Source organism: Orycteropus afer, unplaced genomic scaffold (genome assembly GCF_000298275.1).
Source record: "Orycteropus afer afer isolate SDZICR_OR568_19922 unplaced genomic scaffold, OryAfe1.0 scaffold00004, whole genome shotgun sequence".
Lineage (NCBI taxonomy): Eukaryota > Metazoa > Chordata > Mammalia > Tubulidentata > Orycteropodidae > Orycteropus > Orycteropus afer.
In genome coordinates, this window is record NW_006921591.1 from 2,839,303 (window position 1) to 2,863,957 (window position 24,655).

At 39.1% G+C, this 24,655-nt stretch overlaps 1 protein-coding gene across 1 annotated transcript in view; it reads left to right on the forward strand.

The window, feature by feature from the left end:
- Positions 1 to 449: 449 nt before the first annotated feature.
- Positions 450 to 24,655, forward strand: part of NCKAP5 (NCK associated protein 5) — a 988,332-nt gene continuing 964,126 nt past the window's right edge. Inside the window, exons 1-2 of the mRNA XM_007938042.2 lie at positions 450 to 482; positions 802 to 875. Of these exons, the coding sequence (XP_007936233.2) occupies positions 450 to 482; positions 802 to 875 (107 nt within the window). The remainder of the gene's footprint in view (positions 483 to 801; positions 876 to 24,655) is intronic.

The following is a 24,655-nucleotide window of genomic DNA, read 5'->3' on the forward strand; positions in this document are numbered from 1 at the left end:
GCCAACAGAGAATGTGGATTTCACTTTCTATTTGGTATTTGTAGAATTTTTTTCTCTACACTCTCCTACCATAAAAGTATCTTTCCAGCAACTTAGGGAGCTTTGCTATGCTCTGGTTAAATCTTGCAATACCATTTGTTTCTACCTGTGTATTAGACATTTTGAAACAATGTAATTTCTGTACAATAGCAACATCCAGAGTGCATTGCTACCAATAATTCTTGTAGCCACTGAGCCTATAGCATTGTCCTTGTTGTAACTGTATTTGCACTGAACACAACTACCAGCCCATTGCCAACTCCTTTTTCTGAGTTGAAAACTTTTTTGAGTTGAAATCTCCAAATGGATGGGGAAAAATGGCTCCCAGTGGAAAAATTCTATAGAATGGTCTACGTTTCGAAATTTCTCACTAGTTATTTCGTTTCTTCCTTAGTTTTACACAGTAGAACATGGATCTCAGTGTAGATGACTATGACATTAAGGTTTTTGTGTGTGTATGTGTGGATTTTTTGAAGATTTTTGTGCTGAATCTATAGAATTCCAGATCTCTTCAGTGTTTTGTTTACAGAATGATCACAGGATGTGGGGAAAATATTATTCATCCAAATGAATAAGCATGTCAGTCATAGAAGCAAAGGGTCCCAAAACTGGAAGGGACTCAAAGGATTATTTTATCAAAAACATTCCTTCTATAAATAAATAAATAAGTTTAGGGGGAAAAATTCCTTCTAGGGTTAAGGATAGACTCTTAGCATCCTGGTGACTGTTGTAATAAGAGTTTATTTGTCTTTGTGCATGCAGGAATACATGGATTCCAATAAATACTTAGAGCATCTTCTAACTCAACTTGAAAAGCAGCATAGGAGCCTCTGGAGGTAAGTTGAATTTATATCCTTATCTCAACTTTTATCTTGGTCATAGAGGCAGATAGTTGTAAAAGGGTTCTTCTACCACTTGGTATGTTGTTGTTGTTGTTACGTGCCATCGAGTCAGACCTGACTCATAGTGACCCTTCCTTGGGTTTCTGAGGTGGTATCACTACAGAAGTAGATTGCCCAAACTTCCTTTTGAGGAGTGGCAGGTGGGTTTGAACCACCAGCCTTCTGGTAGCAGTCAAGTGCCTTAGGCACTACACCACCAGAGCTCCTACCATTTGGTATAAGAGGCATTTTTGGATGCAGAAATTATCAGAGACTAACTGGAGAATACCATTCCTTTCATCAAAGTAAAGCAACAGTGCTAAAATTTGTCCTTGAGTCAAAAGCATGCTCAGAACTGGATTGATAGAGAATCTGTGACTCTTATAGAGGTCAAGAAATTAATTTGCCCAAGGTCATGTGGCAAGCTTGTAATGCTGTGGAAACTAGAACCCAAATACTCTGACCCTTGCTGTCTAATGTTATTTGATTTTTCTTCTAATTAAAATGTAGAATACATTTTCTTAAACTTTCTGATTATTTTGATATTAAAAAAAAAATTGACAGTTGCCCTCATCCCGTCCCCAACTCATGGCACCCCCATGCATGTTAGAGTGGAACTGTGCTCCATAAGGTTTTCCATGGCTAATTTTTTTAGAAATAGATCACCAGGCCATTATTCCAAAGCATCTGTAGATAAACTCAAACTTCTAACTTTTCAGTTATCAGACAGGTGTGGTAACCATTTGCATCACGCAGGAATTCCTCTTTTAATACTACACCAAACCAAACTCACTGCTGTGGAGTCAGATGTGACTCATAGCAACCTCTCCTTGAGTTTCCAAGGCGGTATCACTATGGAAGTAGATTGCCCAATCTTTCTTCCAAGGAGTGGCTGGTGGATTTGAACCGCCAGCCTTCTGGTTAGCAGTCACAATCCTTCGGCACTATGCCACCAGAGCTCCTCTTTTAATACAGTTGTTGTTGTTGTTATGTGCCGTCGAGTTGGCCCCGACTCATAGCGACCCCTCCTTAGGTTTTCGAGGCAGTATCACTACGGAAGTAGACTGCCCCATCTTCCTTCCGAGGAATGGCTGGTGGATTTGAACTGCCAGCCTTCTGGTTAGCAGTCATAATCCTTCAGCACTATGCCACCAGAGCTCCTCTTTTAATACAGTTGTTGTTGTTGTTGTTATGTGCCGTTGAGTTGGCCCCGGCTCATAGCGACCCCTCCTTGGGTTTCCGAGGCAGTATCACTACAGAAGTAGACTGCCCCATCTTCCTTCCGAGGAGTGGCTGGTAGATTTGAATTGCCAGCCTTCTTCTGATTAGCAGTCAAGTGCCTTAGGCATCATGCTACCAGAGCTCCTTCTTTTAATACTAGGGGAGAATAATTTAAGAATGGTGTGTATAGATTTCCAATGATTTGTTTTTATTCTATAAAAAGCTAAGTTCTGATTCTAGGTAAAAAAAAAAAAAAAAAAGGTGTGTGAGTATATTTGGCCAGGTAAATTAGAAAAAGAAGTGAATATAATAAAAGTTACATTTCCAAGTCACTCATTGATTCCCTGGGGCTTCTTGGAACAGGTCATTGTGATGTCATCTAGATTTTCAGGGTGCACATGGTCAAGCTGTTCATAGGTGCTACTATGGAATTTAAACTTTTTTTCTAAATTCCTATACCTCTTGTTAATACAAAATAAATATGCTAATGCTTAATTGGGAGCCCTCATGGATAGTGCCTAAGGCATTTGACTGCTAACCAGAAGGCTGGCAGTTCAAACCCACCAGCCACTCCTGGGAAGGAAGATTGGGCAACCTACTTCTGTAGGGATACTGCCTCAGAAACACAAGGAGGGGTCGCTATGAGTCTAATCTACTCAACAACAGTGAGTTTTCTTTTTCTTTTTTTTTTTAAATGCTTAATTATTTGATACCTTAACATTGTACCAGAATATTTTATATAACTAGATTTATCTCCCCACAGGTTGGTAAGCCCCTAATATATTTCATTTCTTTTGTATCTCATGACAGCATTGAGGACTCTGTTTTCTCTGTACTTGCTTTCCATCTCTCTTGCTAAACTTCATCTAAAGCTTCACCATTGTGCTCTGTGCCCAGGCATGTTGCCCTTCTTCATGTACCATTGTGACAGATTCTAATAACCTTAAAATTTATCATCACTGGAGAATTCTAGTTCTTGAAAAGTGTCAGATATTTTAAAATTTTATGCTATTATATTATTTTTCCAAATGGCACACAGTTTTCTGATTTATTTTTATATGCATAGAAAAACTCCTAGTAGGATACCACAAACATGTTCAATTTTATAAAGCTGCCACTAATAGACTCATCAGTTAATTTTATATAACTTCATGCAGTATTCAATAGAGTTGTTTTGGGGAGCTATAACCTGGTGTTGATATAGTTTTATTTTATGAACCAGTATACTATATTAATAAAATAAACAATAATGTATTTTTGATTGTGTGACTTTTAAAATATATTTTCCATAGATATCCTAGAAAGTAAATATTTAAAATTATTTAACTGAATAGTGATTTTTCTTTCCAACTATTTGCAGAAGATATTTTGTTTTCTCCATCTTCCAAGAAAAAAAAAATATACTCAAAAGTAATGAATACTGGCTGATGAAAGAAATTTAGAATTCAATTTTGTCAGTAAATGTATCTTATACACATCATTGGGGAGGATAAACAGATTCACTGGATCTTTGAACCAAAAATCCAGCATGGAAAAGTCTTTAAAACTGCTTTCTTGAGGTAGCTAATAAAAACCTTTTGGTCTTCTCAGATATGATTAAATTAAAATCCCATTTTAGGCATGTGCTTAACATAACATAAAGTAACAGCTCAGAAGTTTGTGTGCAGTAGCTTCCATTTTCCTTCAGAAATGAAATTATTGCTATCAAAGAACTGAAGTCTTATATATAGTGTCAGAGAATCTAATAAAAAGTTCCATTTGAATAACAATGGAGGGCAATAATGACATTTGAATAGTCAGAATAACTACCAGAGAGAAAATGGAAATAGGTAGTATTGAAAAGAAAATGAAAAGCAATAATAGTAGATTTATATACTATTTATTGAATCATGAAATTACATTTGATTATGTTTTGCAAATAGATCCTGACTTGACTGACTTAAAGTGATAGGCTTTATGATAGTTATTACAATATCATAACTACAACTGTGGCCAAATTGTTTTTGGTGAAGGATATGTGAGTGACAGTGAGCAGTGTGGGAAATCCTTTCTGATTAAATTTCTTAAATGCTTTATTCATGAAATAGGGTAGAGACTGTGATGTGCAAAGGATCATGGGAATAGCATGTCCTATACACCAGCACAACTGGATTGCCTGAAGTTAAACAAATGTTCCTATAAATCAGTATAGACACCCTCTCTGATTTGATTAGGCCTTTGATTTGTGGCCACTACAGTTTTCATGGAGTGGGCTACTTGTCATTGCTGCTGATATTAACTGATGGCTTTCCATTTATTCTTGAGCTACTTTATAACTTAAAAGAAAAAAGAGAGAAATTCTGCATATTTAGATCTTCTAACAATAATTACGGTAAACATTAATTTAGGCCTGCTATCTTTGATGATTAATCAAAAGCATGGTAGACACAAGGCATGCTCTTACTGCCACTTGCTGAATGATAAAATAATTGGACAAATGGTGGCAGAGGATTGGGTACAAGGACTTTTTTTTATAAGTCTTCATTTTAATGGAGGGAGCTAGGAGTCTTTAATAGGTTTTAGTCATTTCTTACAGCATAACCATCTGTTGTGACACAAAAATATGTTGCTGTAATCACACTCTCAAGATAACTGGTTATTTTGGGGCCCTGTTTAGTATTCTACTGAAATAAACCTATAATCTATCTCTGGACATCCAAATTGCAAAGGAATTTGTGGAGTTCAAATATAGCTCTCTAGCAATGAGCAGTCATTTAGCTCAACTGCCTTTTTTGACACCAACAAATCCTTTCTAAAGAGGAAAACCTGTGTGAATTCATTTGAAGAAGGATCCAGAACCGAGACTAAAGCTTGAGTACCAGTTTGGGTGGATTTAAAATAAACACACCCAGCGCTGCCTTGTATAGTAGTTGACAGTGAAAGGTAATCATTATCATTTTTGCATGTTGACTTGCTTTAGTGTGGAAAGTTAGGATTAGGAGAGAAGGGTTTTGTGCACTTACTTTTTTTTAATATCATCTGTTACTATATCTCACTTGACTAAATATATCTATGACTGACAAGAGAAACTATAAGGAAAAAACTGCTGAGAATGTCTTTTTCCCAAACTTTTGATAGAAATCATTACCCAGCTTCAAATTAAGAGTTTAGAACAAATAAAAACAGTTGAAAAATTCAAAGTAAATCATGAATATTTTTGGAATTAAAACTACTCTTTCATGCCACATATGTGAAATTATGTGAGAAAAAGGGAAGCAACATAAAACAGTATTAATAGAAGGAAGACTGGACTGAGAGTTCTAGAGACTTGGGTTCTAGTCCTGGGAAAACTGCTTATTGGATAACTTCTCTCAGCCTAGTCTCCTTATATGTAAAAACAAGCTGTCAAAATAGCTAGTATTTAAGATTACTGAATACTGCAATCCTATGCTACTCATAGTGGTATGGGTAATTATATTGCATATATAGAACATGTATCCCCATCTCCACCCCCACCCCCAAAAAGGCATTGCTGTCAAGTCAATTTCAATTCATAGCGACCCTATAGGACAGAGTAGAACTGCCTCCATAGGATTTCCCAGGCTGTAACCTTTATGGAATAAGCTCTTACCAGAGTTTAGTGTCTAAGGCACTTGCCTGCTAACCAGAAGGCTGGCAGTTCAAACCCACCAGCCACTCCTCGGAAGGAAGGTTGGGCAATCCTACATCCGTAGTGATACTGCCTCGGAAACCCAAGGAGGGGTTGCTATGAGTCGAGTCCAACTCGACGGCACATAACAACAGCAACAACCTTTATGGAAGCAGACTGCCACATCTTTCTCCTGTAGAGCAGCTTGTGGGTTCAAACTGTTTTGGTTAGCAGTCAAGCACTTAACCACTGTACCACCAAGGCTCTTATGAATGTTATTTTCCTATAATATTAATATATTATGCAATGATAGCTAAAAGATTTTTTTAAAAAAACATTGCTATCAAGTCATTTCTGACTCATATTGACACCATATGTTACACAGTAGAACTGCTCTACAAGATTTTCATGGCTGTAATCTTTATGGAAGCAGTTTGCCAGGTCTTTTTTCCATGATGCCATGGGTGGGCTCAAATGGCCAACCTTTAGGTTAGCAGCCAGTCACAAGCTACATGTGCTGCCCAGGCTATACTTTATGCAATGATACAACTACATAAAACATGTATCATAGAAAGCTTAAAAGAGCATGTGAGTAGAAATAACTCATATTAATTTGCCATAACTCAACTAGATATCAAAGTATTCATGTCAGCTCTTTATAACTCAAAATGAAGACAGTGTTATCAAAAGTTCATAAGTTAGTGAAGAATAAGTAAGTAGCTCTACATATCCAAAATCAAATGACAAGATCTGGTGAATGAAGAGAATGCCATCTGCCAACCCACAGATTCCAGACCACTAAAATACAATTTAAACAAGCTGTATCTAGACTATGGTTTTTCAACCTCAGCCCTGCTGACATTTGGGACTGGATAATTCTTTTCTGTGAGGGCTGTCCTGTGCAGTGATAGATATTTAGCACCATGCTCTACCTACTACATTTCAGGAGCACTCCACAGTTGTGACAATCAAAACAATAAAAAATGTCTCCAGACATTTTCTAAATGTTTGCAGGGGGGGGGAGGGTTGCAAAAATGATACCCCTTGTCCTTGGGAACTGATCACTGATCTAAATAAATCATTTACACAAGCATTTTCCTAAGTATATTTCATAAAACACTAGTTCATGATATCACTATGTTATAGGATTACAAGAAAAATAAAAATGTTTGATGATTAAATACAAATCAAAAACAAAAACCACTGCCATCAAGTCAATTCTTACTCATAGTGACCCTATAGGGTTCCCAAGGTTGTAAATCGTTATGGGAGCAGACAGCCTCATCATTATCCCAGGGAGCAGCTGGTGGATTAGAACTGCCTTCCTTTTGGTTAGCAGCCCAATGCCTTAACCACAGAGCCACCAGAGAGTCCCTTATGATTAAACACAAAGTCGTAGGCAAGACAAAGTTTTAAACTTTTTGAAATTGCAGAACTTCACAGTCATTAATATCACTAACAGGTGCTATGCATATGCAAATATTGGTGTAATTGAATCAATTCCAAATCACAGCAATGCTATATAACAGAGTAGAACCAACCCATAAAGTTTTCTTGGCTATATTCTTTATGGAAGCAGATTCCCAGATCTTTCTCCCAAGGAGATGCTGGGTGGGTTAGAACCACCAGTCTTTCAGTTAGCAGCCAAGTGCTTAATTGTTGTGCCACCAGGGCTCCTATAAATATATAAAATATACTTTTGCCATTTTTTTAAAAAAATCAAAACCCTTCCTTTCTGGGACCATCTACTCTGACTAAGGTTCTAAAGAACATACTTTGGGAAATGGTAACCTATCCAGTTGATATCCGCATACATAAAACATGACTTGTATCTCCCTCCCTGCCACACGTTTCTCTGGTACTGAGCTGAGTGACCATCTAGCTGTGTGAAGAGACTAGGTTGTAGGTAGAAGGGGAAAGTAGTTATGTGGAAAAGACAATTTCAGGTTCCTCACCATTTTCCCAAGGGTTAGCACAAGCCTCAACACCAGATTCCATGAATCTTTAAAACTATATGGATTAAAAAAAAAAAAACTCACTGCCATTGAGTTGAATCTGACTCATAGCCACCTCTCCTTGGGTTTCTGAGGCAGTATCTCTATGGAAGTAGATTGCCCAGTCTTCCTTCTGAAGAGTGGCTGGTGGGTATATGCACTTAATCCCTACTTTCCCTGGGGGAGAAATGCCAGGAGAGGGGTGGGAGTGGAGGGAGGGGCAAACACTGAATTGAAATATGTGGCTAGGTCTTTAGTCATCTCTGCTAGCCATAAAATGATAATTTTAGTTTATCCAAAATAATTTAAAATAGATCTTCTACCTTTGCTTTCTAGTTTGCATGTGAGACTTACTTTAAGTAATGAAATGGGGAAGAGGGGCAGGTAAAAATTGTGTTTTCATTCTCATCATGATTAAATGTTGCTTATCTAACTCAGTGAATATTGACATAAAATGACCCATATTCCAAATACTCACTTATGGTTACCATAATTTTGATGTATTTAGATATTTTTTGTTGTATGCAATTGGCAACAGTACCCAAATTTCCTTCCAGCTCTAAATCTAAATTTCCATGAAGTGTGAGTAGAGTGAGAACGTGTGTGTGCATGTGTAAGAGTGATATTAAAATTGCTTACTCAGAGGCCACATGCCATTATTTTCTCCCTGGGAAAAGAAAATTCTTTATTACTGTGTTATCTAGAAATTGTCTTGTAGTTGTAAAGTAGAGGCAAGAAGCAAAAGCACATATCCCCCAAAAAGATCAGCCGCAGAGCCTCTTGGAGATGTACCTTCTGTGTGTCCTGGATCTTAGAATTGTGTTATCCAAACATCTTAGGAATTAACACGTCCCTATCCTCAGGTGGTTAATTTATGTAGACTAAGGAGGTGCCAAGTATTACACAGGTCGCCTTTGTTGTAATCATAGACTTCCACTGGGAGATCTTAATTGGTAACAAGAAAAATTGCTCTGCATGAATTCTTAATGGTAAATGCAAAATAAGTACTGTGATTTTTTTAATCCCTTCAAGAGAAAAGAGGCTATCTCTGAGGGATAAGAGGAGCCCTGGCGGCACAATGGTTAAGCACTTGGCTGCTAACTGAAAGATCAAGGGTTTGAACCTACCAGCTACTCTGTGGGAGAAAGATGAGACAATCTGCTTCTGTAAAGATCACAGCCTTGGAAATCCTGTGAGGCAGGACCTTTATAGGGTCTCTGTGAGTCAAAATCAACTTGCTGGCAGTAGGATGGTTTGCTTTTTTTTTTTTTTTTTCCCTTGGAATAAAATACGTAGCAAACAATGAAAGAGCTTAGTGTTATTTAATACTTTCATGACCTATGCAAAAGCAGTTGCAGCAGTACATGGACATGGAGCTGCCAGAAATTCAAGCCAGATTCAGAAGAGGATGTGGAATGAGGGATATCACTGCTGATGTCAGATGGATCTTGGCTGAAAGCAAAGAATACCAGAAAGATGTTTCCCTGTGTTGTATTGACTATGCAAAGGCATTTGACCGTGTGGATCATAACAACTTATTGATAACATTGTGAAGAACACTTAATTATGCTCATTAAGAACGTGTTCATAGATAAAGAGGCAATCAGTCATTAGAACAGAACAAGGAGATATTGCATAGTTTAAAATCAGGAAAGGTAAGTCTTGTAGTTGTATCCTTTCACCACACTTATTCAATCTGTTTGCTGAGCAAATAATCAGCAAAGGTGGACTATTTGAAGAATGTGGCATCAGAATTGAAGAAAGATGCATTAACAACCTGTGGTATACAGACAACACAATTTTGATTGCTGAAAATGAAGAGGACTTGAAGTACTTACTGATAAAGCTCAAAGACTACAGCCTTCAAAATGGATTGCTCCTTAACATAAAGAAAACAAAAATCCTCACAACTGGACCAATAAGCAGCATCATGATAAATGAAGATAATATTAAAGTTGTCAAGGATTTCATCTTATTTGGATCCACAATCAATGACTATGGGAGCAGCAGTCAAGAAATCAAATGGCGCATTGCATTGGGCAAATCTGCTGCAAAAGACTTCTTTAAAGTATTAAAAAGCAAAGATGTCACTTTGAGGACTAAGGTGTGCCTGATCCAAGCCATGGTATTTTCTGTTGCCTCATATGCTAACAAAAGCTGGACAATAAATAAGACCAAAAAGGAATTGATGCTCTTGAATTATGATGTTGGTGAAGAATATTGTATATACCACAGACTGCCAGAAGAATGAACAAATCTATCTTGGAAGAAGTATAGCCAGGATGCTCCTTAGAAGCAAGGATGGGACTTTGTCTCATGTAGTTTGGATATGTTATCAGAAAGGACCAATCACTGGAGAAAAACATCATGCTTGGTAAAGCAGTGGGTCAGGAGAAAAGAGGATGACCTTTAGCAAGATGAACTGATATAGTGGCTACAACAATGGGCTCAAACACAATGATTGTGAGGATTGTACAGGACTGAGCAGTGTTTCATTCTGTTGTACATGGGGTTGCGATAAGTAGGAACAAACTCAGTGACACCTAACAACCACAACATGACTGAATCATTTTGTGCTTGTTACATTTGGTTGATATAAGGTTTTTTAGTAATAGTGTGTGTGGTGAATAATTGAGTCATGTTATTTTGTTAGGCAAGATGGATTTTGAGAAATAGTATGTGGGAGACATCTGTTTCCCTGGACTCTGGAGGCAGGACAGGTAGGATGAGGCATTAGAACCATTGTTTCTTAGTAAATTTATTTTATGGTGTAAAACTTTTGGAAACATCAGGTAACACATAAAGGCACCCTGCAATTGTTGATCACGTCTTCTCTTTAGTAGTGCTTCATTCTCTGCATTGCTTTTTGGATCCCTTGTCAGGTGAATGCTTTCCAACCTGTTGGAGCCACATGTCATTTGACACCCTAAGTACTCCTGGCTTGTTTTTCACAAGAAAAGAGGGTCTTTCTATTCTTTTGATTAACCAGCATACAGTAAGCTGTGAATGAGAGTGAGCTTGAAGGAAAGCTGGTCACATCTGCTGTTTTTACCTGGTGCTGTAAATAAAAACTAGCAGAGAGCACTGAGTGCTTAGGAAAACACCTGGTGAGAGGAGGCAACCAAACACAGGAGGTACATGTAATTTGCATAAATATTTCATATTGTGCCCAAAAATAAGTTACTCACTTGAAAGTTATATCACAAAACCCACAACTTCCAAATGACACACAGAATACCTACACATACTTACAAGGCTGACCTCAGTGTACAAAAGCTAAGAGACAAAAATTTTATACTTCCAAGATATATTCCCTTATTCAGTACCCTCTAAATACCATGATTTGGCACCACTGAACATTTCTTTGGTTATAAACAGTTATGCACGTCCCCATCAGACACTAGCATGCACTGTAAATGCAACACCAGCATCCTAAGACACAAGAAAGGTAAAAAATTTAATTGCACCATACACGTCTCACTAGTCATGAAAGGGTTAATAGCAATAAAAGCTTTGAAAGCAAAACCTCAAGCTGTGCCAACTCAGTAACAATACATGGATTCCTGCTCTGTATCCCTGCCTCACTCTGCTGAGGTCAAAGGAGACCAGGGTTACCAAGCTTAACATTATCTCCCTTCCTCTCCACCCCTGAGCTGGAGTTCTATATCATAGCTATGTCCTTGTTCAAGTTTCACCACAAGGGCCATCCTTGAAACCCATCAATGATCCTCCGCTCCTCAATTACCTACCACAAGCTGTTGTAGACAGTCCTAGACCCCTGCCACAATAAAAGTCTTTCCACTAAGTCCACTTGTGCCTTCCATCAAGCACCAAACCAAACACAAAAACCAAACGCACTGCCATGGAGTTGAATCCGACTCATAGCGACCCCTCCTTGGGTTTCCAAGGCAGTATCACTACGCAAGTAGATTGCCTAACCTTCCTTCGGAGGAGTGGCTGGTGGGATTGAACCGCCAGCCTTCTGGTTAGCAGTCAAATGCCTTAGGCATTATGACCCCAAAGTTCCTTACCAAGCACAAGGGAGAATAAATCAGGGCTCTGGGAAACTGGGTAGTTTCAAATGCTCCTGAAATCATGTCATTCCTAGCCATGGTTGGGAGGGTTATGGGCTGAGAAGTAGCTCCAAAGGATACTTATTATAAAATGGATGGTACTGCCTTGGGAGTGTCTGTGTGGTGCAAATAGCCAACACACTTGGCTGCTAAACGAAAAGCTGACAATTTCTTTATATTAGCTATGCTGCATTTGACTGCTAACCAGAAGGCTGGCTGTTCAAAATCACCAGCCACTCCTCAGAAGGAAGATTGGGTAAACTACTTCCATAGTGATACTGCCTGGGAAACCCAAGGAGGGGTCACTAGGAGTCAGCTCTGACTCCACGGCAGTGCGTGGTTGTTTGTTGTTTTGTTCAGGGAACATGTATTTAAGTTCTAACATAATAGATGTAAAAACTGAAGCCAGTGGCTCTCAAGTCCTACTCATGGTGACTCCATGTGTTTTAGAATAGGACTGTGCTGCCTAGTGTTTTCAGTTGCTGATCTTTCAGAAGTAGATTGCCACATCTTTCTTCTGAGGCATCTCTGGGGAGCTTTTAATCATTAACCTTTTGTTTAGTAACTGATGCTTAACCATTTGCCACCCAGCCACTCCATGGATAAAACAGATTGTTTAAAACTTTGTAGATTTTGTTTTTTCTCTTTACTCTAAACTTTACCTGCAAGAAAAACTCACATACACTTAATGGGATTATTCCACAGGGGCTGAGGGGAGAGTAGTTCAAACAAGTTTATCAGAGGAGATAATGTCTTGATCCGATACCTAAGTAGAGCAAATTTGCTAGAGTGAGGGCAGATAAAGAGCATGTTAGTGAGTAGATTGGGTCAGAATTGACTTTAAGGCTTTGAGGTATAACTGTAGCGAGGACAGTGAGGAATTCAGGTCTAGAATTCTTTATAATTGATGAATAAATTCCAGTATAGAGTCATTACATTAACCTACAAAAATATAAAATGCCCTTCCCATGTAAATGGAGATATATTCCCACTTTAAAGATGGATTTACTACAGAACCAGGGATCTAGAGTTTGATAATGTTGTATAAGTAAATCCACAGATGAGGTTAAACATAATTCTACTTCTAGTTTAAACATGTTTATGTTCTTCAAGAAATATTCCCAAAGTACCAAAAAATATTTCCACATCAATAGGATTTGGTGGGCACCCAGAGAAATTTACCACTATTTAATCTAAAAATGTTTGGTTAAAACTTGTGTGTTATTTTTAGATTAATATGACAGCCAGGAACCTAACGTGATTTATTTATGTGAAATTAAAATATGGAGGCTCAAGCAAAAGGCATTTTGTAGACTTATTTGCTAGTAATAAGGATCACAAATATTCCCTACTAAATTGAAAGAAGAAAAACTTCAGTAGGCAATAATATAAATGACCTGCTTGACATAAATGCATGTTGTTAAGGCTGAAGTGGACCCTCTGTAAGGAATGACACAGTGCCGTTTTACTGGGAATAGAAATGAAATGGATAATTTACCATGGTCATTTTTTTAATTTAAAAGGAAAGAATTCATTAACTTGTTAGGGTGTGAGTATACTTGAGATTTTTTTTTTTTCTTTAATGTGATTGTTAGGATTGAATTCTACATCTCTCTATATGTGAGTAACTCTGGAGTAAAAAGGAGCCCTGGTGGCACAGTGGTTAAGTCCTCGGCTACGAACCAAAGGTTGGGTGGTTCCAACCCACTAGCCACTCTGTGGGAGAAGGATGTGGGAGGCAGCCTCCCTAAAGATTATAGCCTTGGAAACCCTGTGGGACAGTTCTCCTCTGTCCTATAGGGTTGCTATGAGTCAGAATTGACTTAATAGCAATGGGTTTGGAGTAAAAAGGAGTAATGTGTTTGCTGCTGGTGCTTGGTGTCATTGAATCAACTTTAACTCATAGTGACCCAATGAGACAGAATAGAACTTACCCATAGTGTTTTCCAGGCTGTAATCTTTAGGGGAACAGCTAACTGCAGAGCTGCTAGTGGTTTCGGATCACCAACCTTTCGATTAACGGCAGAGCACATAACCACTATGCCACCAAGACTCCTAATAATGTATTTGCTTATCCTTAATTCCTTTTGAGCCTTCTAGTATTCCAAGGTGGATAAGGAAGGAGTCCTAGTCCCCATCTTAGAAAAGGTTTTTGCAATCTTTGAAAAGAAGAAACACAAAAGGCAGTGTTTTCTCAGGGGCTGTAACTATGGCACACTACATACTTTTCCATTACAAATTAGACCTCATAAATAACCAGCAAAGACCTGAAGGTGGAAAGGCACCCTGGAATCAAAGAATCAGGAATAGATTGACACAATTCTAATGTAGCTGGTGGAGTCATACTCTTGATATCTCAGAGCAGAGAATGTTTCTTAGAATGCAAATATCTATTGGAGGGTTGGTTGAAGTTGGTAGCCCCTGGTGTGTTTCCTAGCCCAGACAACTTCACAGTGTGGTTTTATAGGGATCTGGGCTTACTTGCTGCTAACAGTTTGCCTTCTGCTGAAAGTTCACAGATTAAATATTATATATGTATTCTCTGTGGAGATAATTCTTTATTTTCACCAGATGAAAAAACCTGCCTGAGACAAGGTTAAACTCCAAATTTCAACTCTGCTAAACCACTTTAATCACATTTTACTAGCACATGGGATCTCTCTCCTTGACTCATGGCTTCTCTGGTTCTTACCCCTCCCTTCCCACAATCATCAGGACACACTGCTTCTGTGAGGCTTTTACAGAACATTCCAACATGAAACGGTAGCTGTTTCCTTAACCCTGTGACCTCTATACTAGTTATCTTTGTTACCTATTGCTGCTATAACAGAAATACCACACATGTATGGCTTTAACAAACAGAAATTTATTCTCTCACAGTTTAGAAGGCCAGAAGTCCAAATTCAGGGCACCAGCTCTAGGGGAAGGCTTCATCTCTCTGTCTGCTTTACATAAAGGTCCTTGTTTCGTTTCAACATCTGTGGGGCAGGCAACTCTTGGAGATGTCTATGTGTCTCGATAGCAATCTTCCCCTGTGTCTAGGAGGTTCTCAGTGAACCTGGGTCCAAAGAACTCATTCTACACCTGACTCTTCTTTCTTAGTGGTAATCAAGGCTTTCCTTCTCTGCTCACGTCTCTTTCTTTTTATCTCTTATAAGATGGCAGGCCATACACCAGAGAAACTTTCCTTAGATCAGATCAGGGCTATGACGTGAGTAAAGACATTACATCCCACCCTAATCCCCTTACAGCTGATCGGCTCATCATATAAGATCACATCATGCGGGATGATTATATCATTAAATAACTACCAAACTACATCATTACATAAATGCTAAACCACTGAGAATCATGGGCCAGAGAAGTTAACATATATTTTGGGGGAACACAATTAAATCCATAACACCAGTTCCAAACACATTACTTTCTAAGACAGTCTTAATTTCTAATTTTCTCATGAAGGTATAGGACTTTGTATTTATTAGAGTCTTTGACCTGTAAGACCAAGTCTTCTCATTCTTCATCTCATGTTGTTGTTGTTAGCTGCTGTTGAGTTGGCTCCAACACATAGTGACTCTATGTATAACACAACAAAACACTACACAATCCTGCACCATCCTCACAATCCTTGCTGTGCTTGAGCCCATCATTGCAGCTACTGTGTCAATACAACTCATCAATGGGTCTTCCCCTTTTTCACTGACCCTCCACTTTATAGGCTTGATATCCTTCTCCAAGGAATGGTTCCTTCTGACAACATGATCAAAGTAGGTGAGACAAAGTGTGGCCATTCTCACTTCTAAGGAGCATTCTGGCTGTACTTCTTCCAGGATGGATTTGTTCATTCTCCTGGCTCTCATGTTGTTGTTGTTGTTAGGTGCCGTCATATTGGCTCCAACTCATAGTGACCCCATGTACAACAGAACAAAACACTGCCCAGTCTTGCACCATCCTCACAATCCTTGCTATAGTTGAGCCCATCATTGCAGCCACTGTATCAATCCATCTTGGTGAGGGTCTTCCCCTTTTTGGCTGACCCTCTACTTTGTTACATAGCATAAAACAGAAATCTTCAAATATAAAACTTCACCAGTTTTAAAAAGCATAGAAACTTTTAGGGATATATTTTATTCTCTTAGTTCCTAGATGTACATGTCCACACACATACATAGTACTGTCATGCACGTATATACATTCACAAACTTGAATAGACATATGTACATACATTAAAATGCATGTACACACATATGTAAATGCATGCACATATGTGCATACACATGTACATGCTGACTCCTGGCAACCCATGTGTATCAAAATAGAACTGTGCACATAGGGTTTTCAATGGCTGTGATCTTTCATGAGAGTATCTCCAGGCTTTTCTTTGGAGGTACCTGTGGGTGGACTCAAACTTCTAACCTTTTAGTTAGCAGCCAAGTATGCTAAGGATTTGTATCATGCAGGGACTCCAAGTGACTACATAGAACCTTGCAAATTATATACACTGCCATAGAGTCGGATCCAACTTATAGCGACCCCTCTCTGGTAGTGTAGTGCCTAAGGCATTCGACTGCCAGAAGGCTGGCCGTTCAAACCCACCAGCCACTCCTCAGAAAGAAGGTTGGGCAATCTACTTCTGTAGTAACACTGCCTCAGAAACTCAGGTAGGGGTCGCTATGAGTCGGGTTCGACTCCTCGGCACATAACAACAGCAACAACAACAACCATTTGGGGCTGGTATTTGGTGGCCCATCAGTCATCAGGGGCTCTGCTCTGATTGATTGGTGACTGTGCCATACTGTTGCTGAGTTTTAAAAATAAAATCTCTGGTTCATTCTCTGCAATGGGAAGCTCAAGTGTTAGTTCTGCCAGGCACTAATTGTGTGGCCCTGGGAAAATCATTTAGGCATTCTGAACCTTGGTTTCCATTGGTAATGGGAAAAGACTGAATTAAATGATTTCAGCAGTCCTTACTTTAGGGTTAACAATCTATAAATCTTACCAATCATATTGGTAGGCAAACTGAAGGGTTGGATGATGAAGACATAAGAGAACTGTACCTAGAATTACTGATGGTTGGAAGTGTACAGTTCCCCTTTTTTGAAAGAAGGCAGAATTTTTTTTTGCACCTAGTTTTATTTAAGCTTTAGCTCTTGAGCTTCTCTTGGCATTGAAGTTTCCACAGTAGTAAAACAGCATGCTGGCAGACCCAGGGCACCAGAGCAGGGCCAAGTCTGTGACCATGTTCAAAAGATTTTCCCGGAAATTGTTCTATTGAATAATGTTTAGGTTTCTACAGAAGCCATGAGCACAGCATGATGCAAAAAAAAAAAGTTAATTGCACTATCTGTATCTATATCTATATCTATATATTTAAAGCAACTTGGTTATGGTCCCATTAAGGAAAATTACATCGTCTGATGATGTCTCTTCAGCATTCCCTGGAGACTCATACATAGCCTCATTGGTAACTGAAAGTCAGAATGTGTATTTACCAGGATTTATCAGTTGTATTGTCTAGATGATTTTCATGTTTCTTTCCCTTGGAAATAAAAATATGAATGGTACCAGTTATAAGATATTACTCCAGAAGAGAAATCATTTGATGTCACAACTGAACCAAAGTTCCTCAGTAGGTTCAGCACACAGTTTAGGAATTTTGTTTTGGGATCACTTGTCAACAAGATGATATAATTTAAAGTGTGTCAGAAGTTTTACCTATCCACAACTATCTCTCCCACTGCCTAAAACTCCCATACTTTGAGTAAAGGAAACTGTGGGTTCAAGAAATCACCTCTGCCATCTGCACTTGCACCTGAGAATTCTAACTTTGCTCTCTCAGCTCCTTATAATATTTTACCAATAGTTACTTTGCCAAAGTAGTTATCCATAGAAATTTGAGTCTTGGAATTTTTTTTTTTTGCAAAGTCAAGCATGTTTAGAATGGAAGAAAGAAAGGAGTATTAGAACTACTTGCATTTCTAGCCACAACATGCCCCTCCCATCCCTGACTTCATTCATTACTCATTATTTCCACACACTCAATGTCTCCTATGCCAGGCTGCTCTCTCATTGCCCCATTATGTTCCATTCTGTGCCTCTGCTCATCTTGTCTATCCATTATAAATAGATGAGCCCTCCCCATCCTTCAAGGTACACCCTAGATTCACTTGCTCTTTAACTCCCCATAATGATTCTTCAGCCCACCTGGTTATCATTTTTTCCCCCTAAATTTGAGAGTATAATGCACATGTACAATGGCATATATCTTGTAAAAATGTTAAAATTATTCCATGTATGTTAATTTTGACTCTGCAAATATTGTCAGCACCTTGGCAGAAGAAAAGTCTAGTATCTACTCCTGAAAGGTCACAGCCTTGAAAACCCTCTGGACTGTAGCTCTCGTGTGTAACACAGGGTCCATATGAATGAGAATGCAGTTGGCAGCAATTGATAATGTTGTTGAGCCAGTTATGATTCATAGTGAAGTTATACAGAAGAGAACAAAGTGTTACCCAGTCCTATGCCTTGTCTTAAACTCTGTTATATATCAAATAGTGACTAGCATAAAGTAGAGCATAATAGGTGTTCAGCTAACACACATTAATTGATTTTCTTGAACAGGGGAGTTAAAAAAATTCTACCTGGTACTCTTGCTTGTTAGACTGTATCAAAGATATTTATTTGGGGAGCAGTTAAGGACACTACAAATCAGGGAATGCCCAAAAGGCCAATGTCTAAAATGACGTGAGGTAGAGAATAATGAATTAATAATAGTGCATGTGGTGGTTAAGTTTGTGCATTAACTTGGCTGGGCCTGGTTGAGTGGATGGGCAGTTGAATGTAGTTATTCCCCGTGGTGAGATTAGTAATTAACTCCATGGTAGAATCTATTGGATGTGGTCTGCTTCCTGTATATAAGAAACAGCTTTGGGAATGGCCTCTAGCCTATGGCACACTTGAACCCTGCATGTAGCCATGTCATTGTTCACCCTGCCATGCTCTCCCAACCTTGGGACTTCCAGTGGACTTGAATTAATGGCCTGACAGGTGCTTTGGTAACATCCAGACTGTGCCTTTTCACTTGTCAGCCTTAGGCTTGTCAGTGTCACCAGCCAGCAGCTACCTGAGTGAAGGAAAGCCTCTAGCTCCAGTAGGCTGGGAGCAGGAGACAGAGCTGAACCCCAAGGCTGAGGGGCTTTTACCCAGCTCCTAGAGCCTGGCACTTTGAGCTTGCTCTTGAAGCCTCCAAACTGTAAGAGAATAAGCCCCTGTTTGTTAAAGCCATCCCATTTGTGGTATATTCCTGTCAGAGCAGCACTATATAACCAGAACAGAATATGGTACCAGGAGTGGGGTGTTGCTCTGAGAGATACCTAACATGTGGCCTAGAGTGTCCTTGACCCGAAACAGTGGCAGAGAGACCCTGGCATACAGCATTAAGATACAGCAGGAGGAGAGCCAAGAGACCTGCATCAGAGATGGCACTAGCAGAGCCCAGAGACCAGCAGATGACAGTGACAGCCTTATCAGCCCATGGAGGAGAAAGCTGGATGCCTTCGGGTAGGCAGCTTCCTGGTGGAGTGTGTTGCCTGCAGGCATTAATTGGTAGAAAAGACCAGCATGAAATGGAGTAGCAGGTTGGTTGGCCCATGGAGCAAGAAAGCTGAGTGCTTTTTAGGCAGAAAGATTTCTGGCTGAGTGGATTGCCTTTGGCATTAATCAGCAGAAGTGGAGAGACCAAGGAAACAGGAAGCAGAGCTACCTCACCCCCAAAGGGTAGGACCATGGCCTTTGGGGGTGGAACCACCACAGGCCCCTAGGTTTCACAGAGCCATACCTTCACCAACTTGGTTCTGGAGTGTGGGGCTGCTTGTTCATGTGAGCTAGTGGGATGGAGTCATAGCTGCTGCTCAAGAGTGAGGGGGCAGGGCTGCCATGCCCAAGAGGGAGAGGAACGTGGCCCACCAGGCCAAGGGGGTGAGATCACCACTCAGGAACTAGGGGACTGGAGTCACCCAGTGAAGAGATCTGTACAGATACCACCTATTGAAGATCTGTACAGGTGCTAAATTGACAAGGGGTGGAATTGTGGTGGTTAAGTTTGTGTGTCAATTTGGCTGGGACTGGTTGAGTGGCCGGGCAGCTAAATGTCGTTATTGCCCATGGTAATTAACTCCATGGTGGAATCTATTGGAGCAGCTGAGTAGCTGCTTTGGGTATGTGGTCTGCTTCCTATATATAAGAAACAGCTTTGGGAATGGTCTCTAGTTTATGGCACACTTGAACCCTGTATGTAGCTGTGTCGATGTTCAGCAGCCTGCCATGCTCTGCTGACTTTGGGACTTCCAATGGACTTGAATTAACGGCTCACCATGTGGTTTGGTAACATCGGGACTGTGCCTTTTTACTTGTCAACTTTGGACTTGTCTGTCTCAGCAGCCAGCAGCTGTCTGAGTGAAGGAAAGCCTCTAGCTGCAGTGGGCCAGGCACAAGAGGTAGAGATGAACCCCAAGACTGAGGGGCTTTCACCCAGCCCCTAGAGCCTGGCACTTGGAACTTGCACTTAAAGCCTCCAAACCGTAAGAGAATAAACTCCTGTTTGTTAAAGCCTTCCCATTTGTGGTATATTCCTGTCAGAGCAGCACGAGGTAACTAGAACAGTGCAAGAAATTGGAGATATTTATTTTGAAAAATAGAAGACTAAAGAGATGGACTTGATAACTGTATATAAAATGCAATGAGTTGTCTTGTAGAAAAGGGATTAGAAGCATCTTGGCATATTCATGAAAACAGACCAGGCAAACAATTGTCTAAGTCAGAACCTGGCAGATTGCAATTCCTCACCAGAAAGGAATGTTCTAACAAGTATTAGCATCTGTTGTTGTGTGCAGTAAATTCGATTCCAACTCATAGTGACAGGGTAGAATTGCCCCATAGTGTTTGCTAAGCAGATTGCCAGGTCTTTTCTCCTGTGAAGTGGCTGGTGGGTTCAAACCACCTACCTTTCAGTTAGCAGCCAAATGCTTAACCATTCTGCCACCAGGACTAGTGGTGTCACTAGGGTTGGTGTCAATGTCACTCATACCTCCAACCATACCAGACCATACAGAATCCATAGCAATGTTTTTATCAATTTTAATCATAGCATTATATGTGGTAAATATAGATATAAATTGTTTAAGTGTGATATTTCTTAAATTATATGAATCAACAACCAAGCCATACTCACTGCCATCAAGTCGATACTGGCTCATAGTGACCCTTTTCGGGTTTCTGAGGTGGTAAATTTTTACAGAAGTAGATTGCTCCTTCTTCCTTCTGTGGAGCAACTGGTGGGTTTGAACTGCCAACCTTCTGGTTAGTAGTCAAATGCCTTAGGCTCTATGCCACCAGAGTTATTAACAACAGAATTGTTTTGTAAAATATTTCTACATTGAATTACATTATTATAGCATTAATAGTAACTGAGTGGAAGACTTTTTTTATTTTTCTTCCTCTTTTCCTTTAATTAGTACTTCATTCGCAGATAAGTTACTGATACATGTTCACAAATACTAATTACTACAATATTGTAGCTAAAACACCAAAAAAATTGAAAAAATCAGTGACTATAAAAATACTGGCATCAGTGAAAACAAGTGTGTGCTGATAGTGTGTATAGATGAAACCATGTGATTTGAAGTGGCATTTTAATTAACTAGATAATAATGACAGGTCTGACCTGAGTGCATTAGAAAGTTCAAAAAGGAAGCTGGCATAGAGTTTTAGAGTCATAAGTATATTTTTATATGTAAACTAAAACCAGAAACCAAACTCACTGCCTTCAAGTCGATTCAACTCATAGCAACCCTTCTTCAGTTTTTGAGGTGGTATCTCTACAGAAGTAAATTGCCCAATCTTCCTTCCATGGAGTGGCTGGTGAGTTTGAACTGCCAGCCTTCTGGTTAGCAGTCAAATGCCTTAGGTACTACACTACCAGAGGTTTACGAAAAAATGTTTTTGTTGTTATAACTACATGGATATTTTTATTAAAAAAATAATTTCAGCTGAAACACTGTACAATGAAACTACAGGGATATTTTTATAAAAAATAATTTCTGCTGAAACACTGCACAAAAATTTTATAAACAGTCATTTTGGTGTCACCCCTTCTGACAGTTTCACCCAGTGTGGTCCACATCTAGTTCCTCCCCAGTGACACCATTGACCAGGATTCCTTTATTAGCATCTGTGATGAGGGTATTCTTGAGATAGTGAGATCTGTACAACTACAGGTTTCAAAGCATACCAGACCAAAGCTTTTAGGCAGTTATTGTCTTTTATATACAGTATAGGATGTACACTGTATCCCTATAGGAAAAGGTCAGACAACCCTTCAAACTGGATGACTTAACATCTGACTTTGACCCTTTGGCCCTGATTCTGTCATCAGTACCCATTAGATGCTACTGAATCAAGTCTGCCTCATGTCAACCCCATCTGTGTCAGAGAACTACACTCCACGGGCTTTTCAATGGCTGTGACCTTTCAAAAGGAGATCACCAGGTCATTCTCAAACCACCAACCTTGATTAGTAGACAAGAGCTTAACCATTTGTACCACCCAAGTAGCCTTCTGCTGTCAGTAGCTCACTTATGTTGTCTACTCCTCCACCAGCATACTATGCCTTTTAAATATATCAACACAGTTTTTCATGTTTGTCCTCAGTGTTTACTTTTCCAGAGGAAGTAATGCAGGTTCTTTCCATTGCTCCTCATACAACTTACTTTTCAGACCCCACTTAATCATGGCCACCCTCTATGGACATATTCTAATTTGTCAGTTTTCTCTTAATATGTGGGGCTCCAAAATAAACATATTGTATTATGACCAGATTACAAGTCCAATTTTAGTCATCCTTTGAGAGAGGGTTGTTATTCTAATGTTATGATTTTCCCCCAGTGGTACTGTTAATAATGTTTAGGCAAAATACCTAAAATTCCAGCATTGCATCATACATATCCAATTACTCTCTTGTGGACTCAAAGAATATAAATCATTATTTCAAGAAAGGGCAAGGAGTGTTTTAAATTTAGAAAATCTATTCTTTTTTCTCCACTATTCTTTTACTCCTTGACTTTTTTTTTTTTTTTTAATAGTCATGTCATATTTTAGATCTTTTTTCCATTGCCAAGGCTTTATTTATGGTTAAGAGGTCATAATGGAATTAATAATTACAAGTAAATTAGATCATTCCTGACCTTGGTATGACTTTTATTAGACAATTACCCTGGCTTTCACAGGGAAAAAGGGAGTGAATTTCAGATTATCACTGAAATGAGCATTTATTCTTTCAAACTTCCAAGGTTCAGGAATATTGGAAAGGTTAATGCTTGAAAGAAGAAATAAAGTTCATGAGAAAACATTGATCTAGAAAAAACAACCAAACTCACTGCTGTCAAGTCAAACCCGACTCATAGCAACCCCTCCTTGGGTTTCCAAAGCAGTATCACCACGGATAGTAGATTGTCCAACCATCCTTCCAAGGAGTGACTGGTGGGTTTGAAGTGCTAACTTTCTGGTTAGTAGTCAAATGCCTTAGACACTATGCTACCAGAGTTCCTATTTAGAGCACAGCCAAATGGATGGAAATATGAGATGTTCTGCTGAAGATAGAGGGTAAAGTTGGGCATTGTGGACAAATTTTTCCATGGTTCACATTCAGATTTTCACAATTTTAACCATATTACGACAGTGGTAGGAGAATTTTGGCGTTCCTGAGTGGCATAAACAGTTAACACACTCAGGTGCTAACTGAAAGGTGGGAGGTTTGAGGCTACCCCAGGCATCTTGGAAGAAAGGTCTGAAGACCTATTTTAGAAAAATCAGCACTGAAAACCCTAAGGGGCATACTTTTCTACTCTGACACATATGGGCTTGCCATGAGTCAGAATCAACTGTTTTTGTTTTTTTAATGCATATTTTATAAAAGAAAATACCACTTTTTGAAGATATATCGTGTTTCAATTTTCAGATCATTTGATTTAAAAATGCAATTCAAAAATACAATTTCACTGCCCCTCCCCAAAACATAACGAAAAAAGCAAAAAGCTCTGGCAGATTTCTTTCTGGCCCATTTACTACATTAGTAGGAGAGTTTTTTTTTGGCTCAATGCTAAGGCATTATTATAGTAGAGAAGTTCCATTTCCAGGTAGTTTTAAAGTGGAACTATTATCTTCCTCCACATAGTTTTAAAGTTAACGTGTGAAAATCACTTTCAATTCTAGTTAACAGCTGAAAAATGATTTGGAAAGTTCGTATTCATCTTTGTCACACTAGTCATGATTTTGCAATAAATATAGTGTATATTATTTTCTCTGTCACATGGCTGTTAAACACTGGAGTAAATTAATTAGCTTGGGCCATTGTCTGATTTGGATGTCCTGATATTATCACAGAGAAGGCATGAACTGAGATTCAGATGAAAAGCAAAAGCTGATTCACTTGTCAGCAAGAAAAATTCTAGGGGCTCAATAAGGGAGACTGGAAAAGATCATTTTGAAAACAGATAGATATATATGAGAGGAGCCACTGATAGCACTGAGACCATGAGATCTTTTTTTTAAGGAACATGAAATTAGTCATTTGGTGTAGTGCCTGAGGCATTTGACTGCTAACCAAAAGGCTGGCAGTTCAAACCCACTAGCCACAGAAACCCAAGGAGGGGTCGTGGGGAGTCAGATCTGACTCGACGGCAGTGAGTTCGTTCTAGATAAAGAAATACTATAAGGGCATGCTATAATGTAATGAAAAGAATTTTTTTCTTAATGCTGCATGGA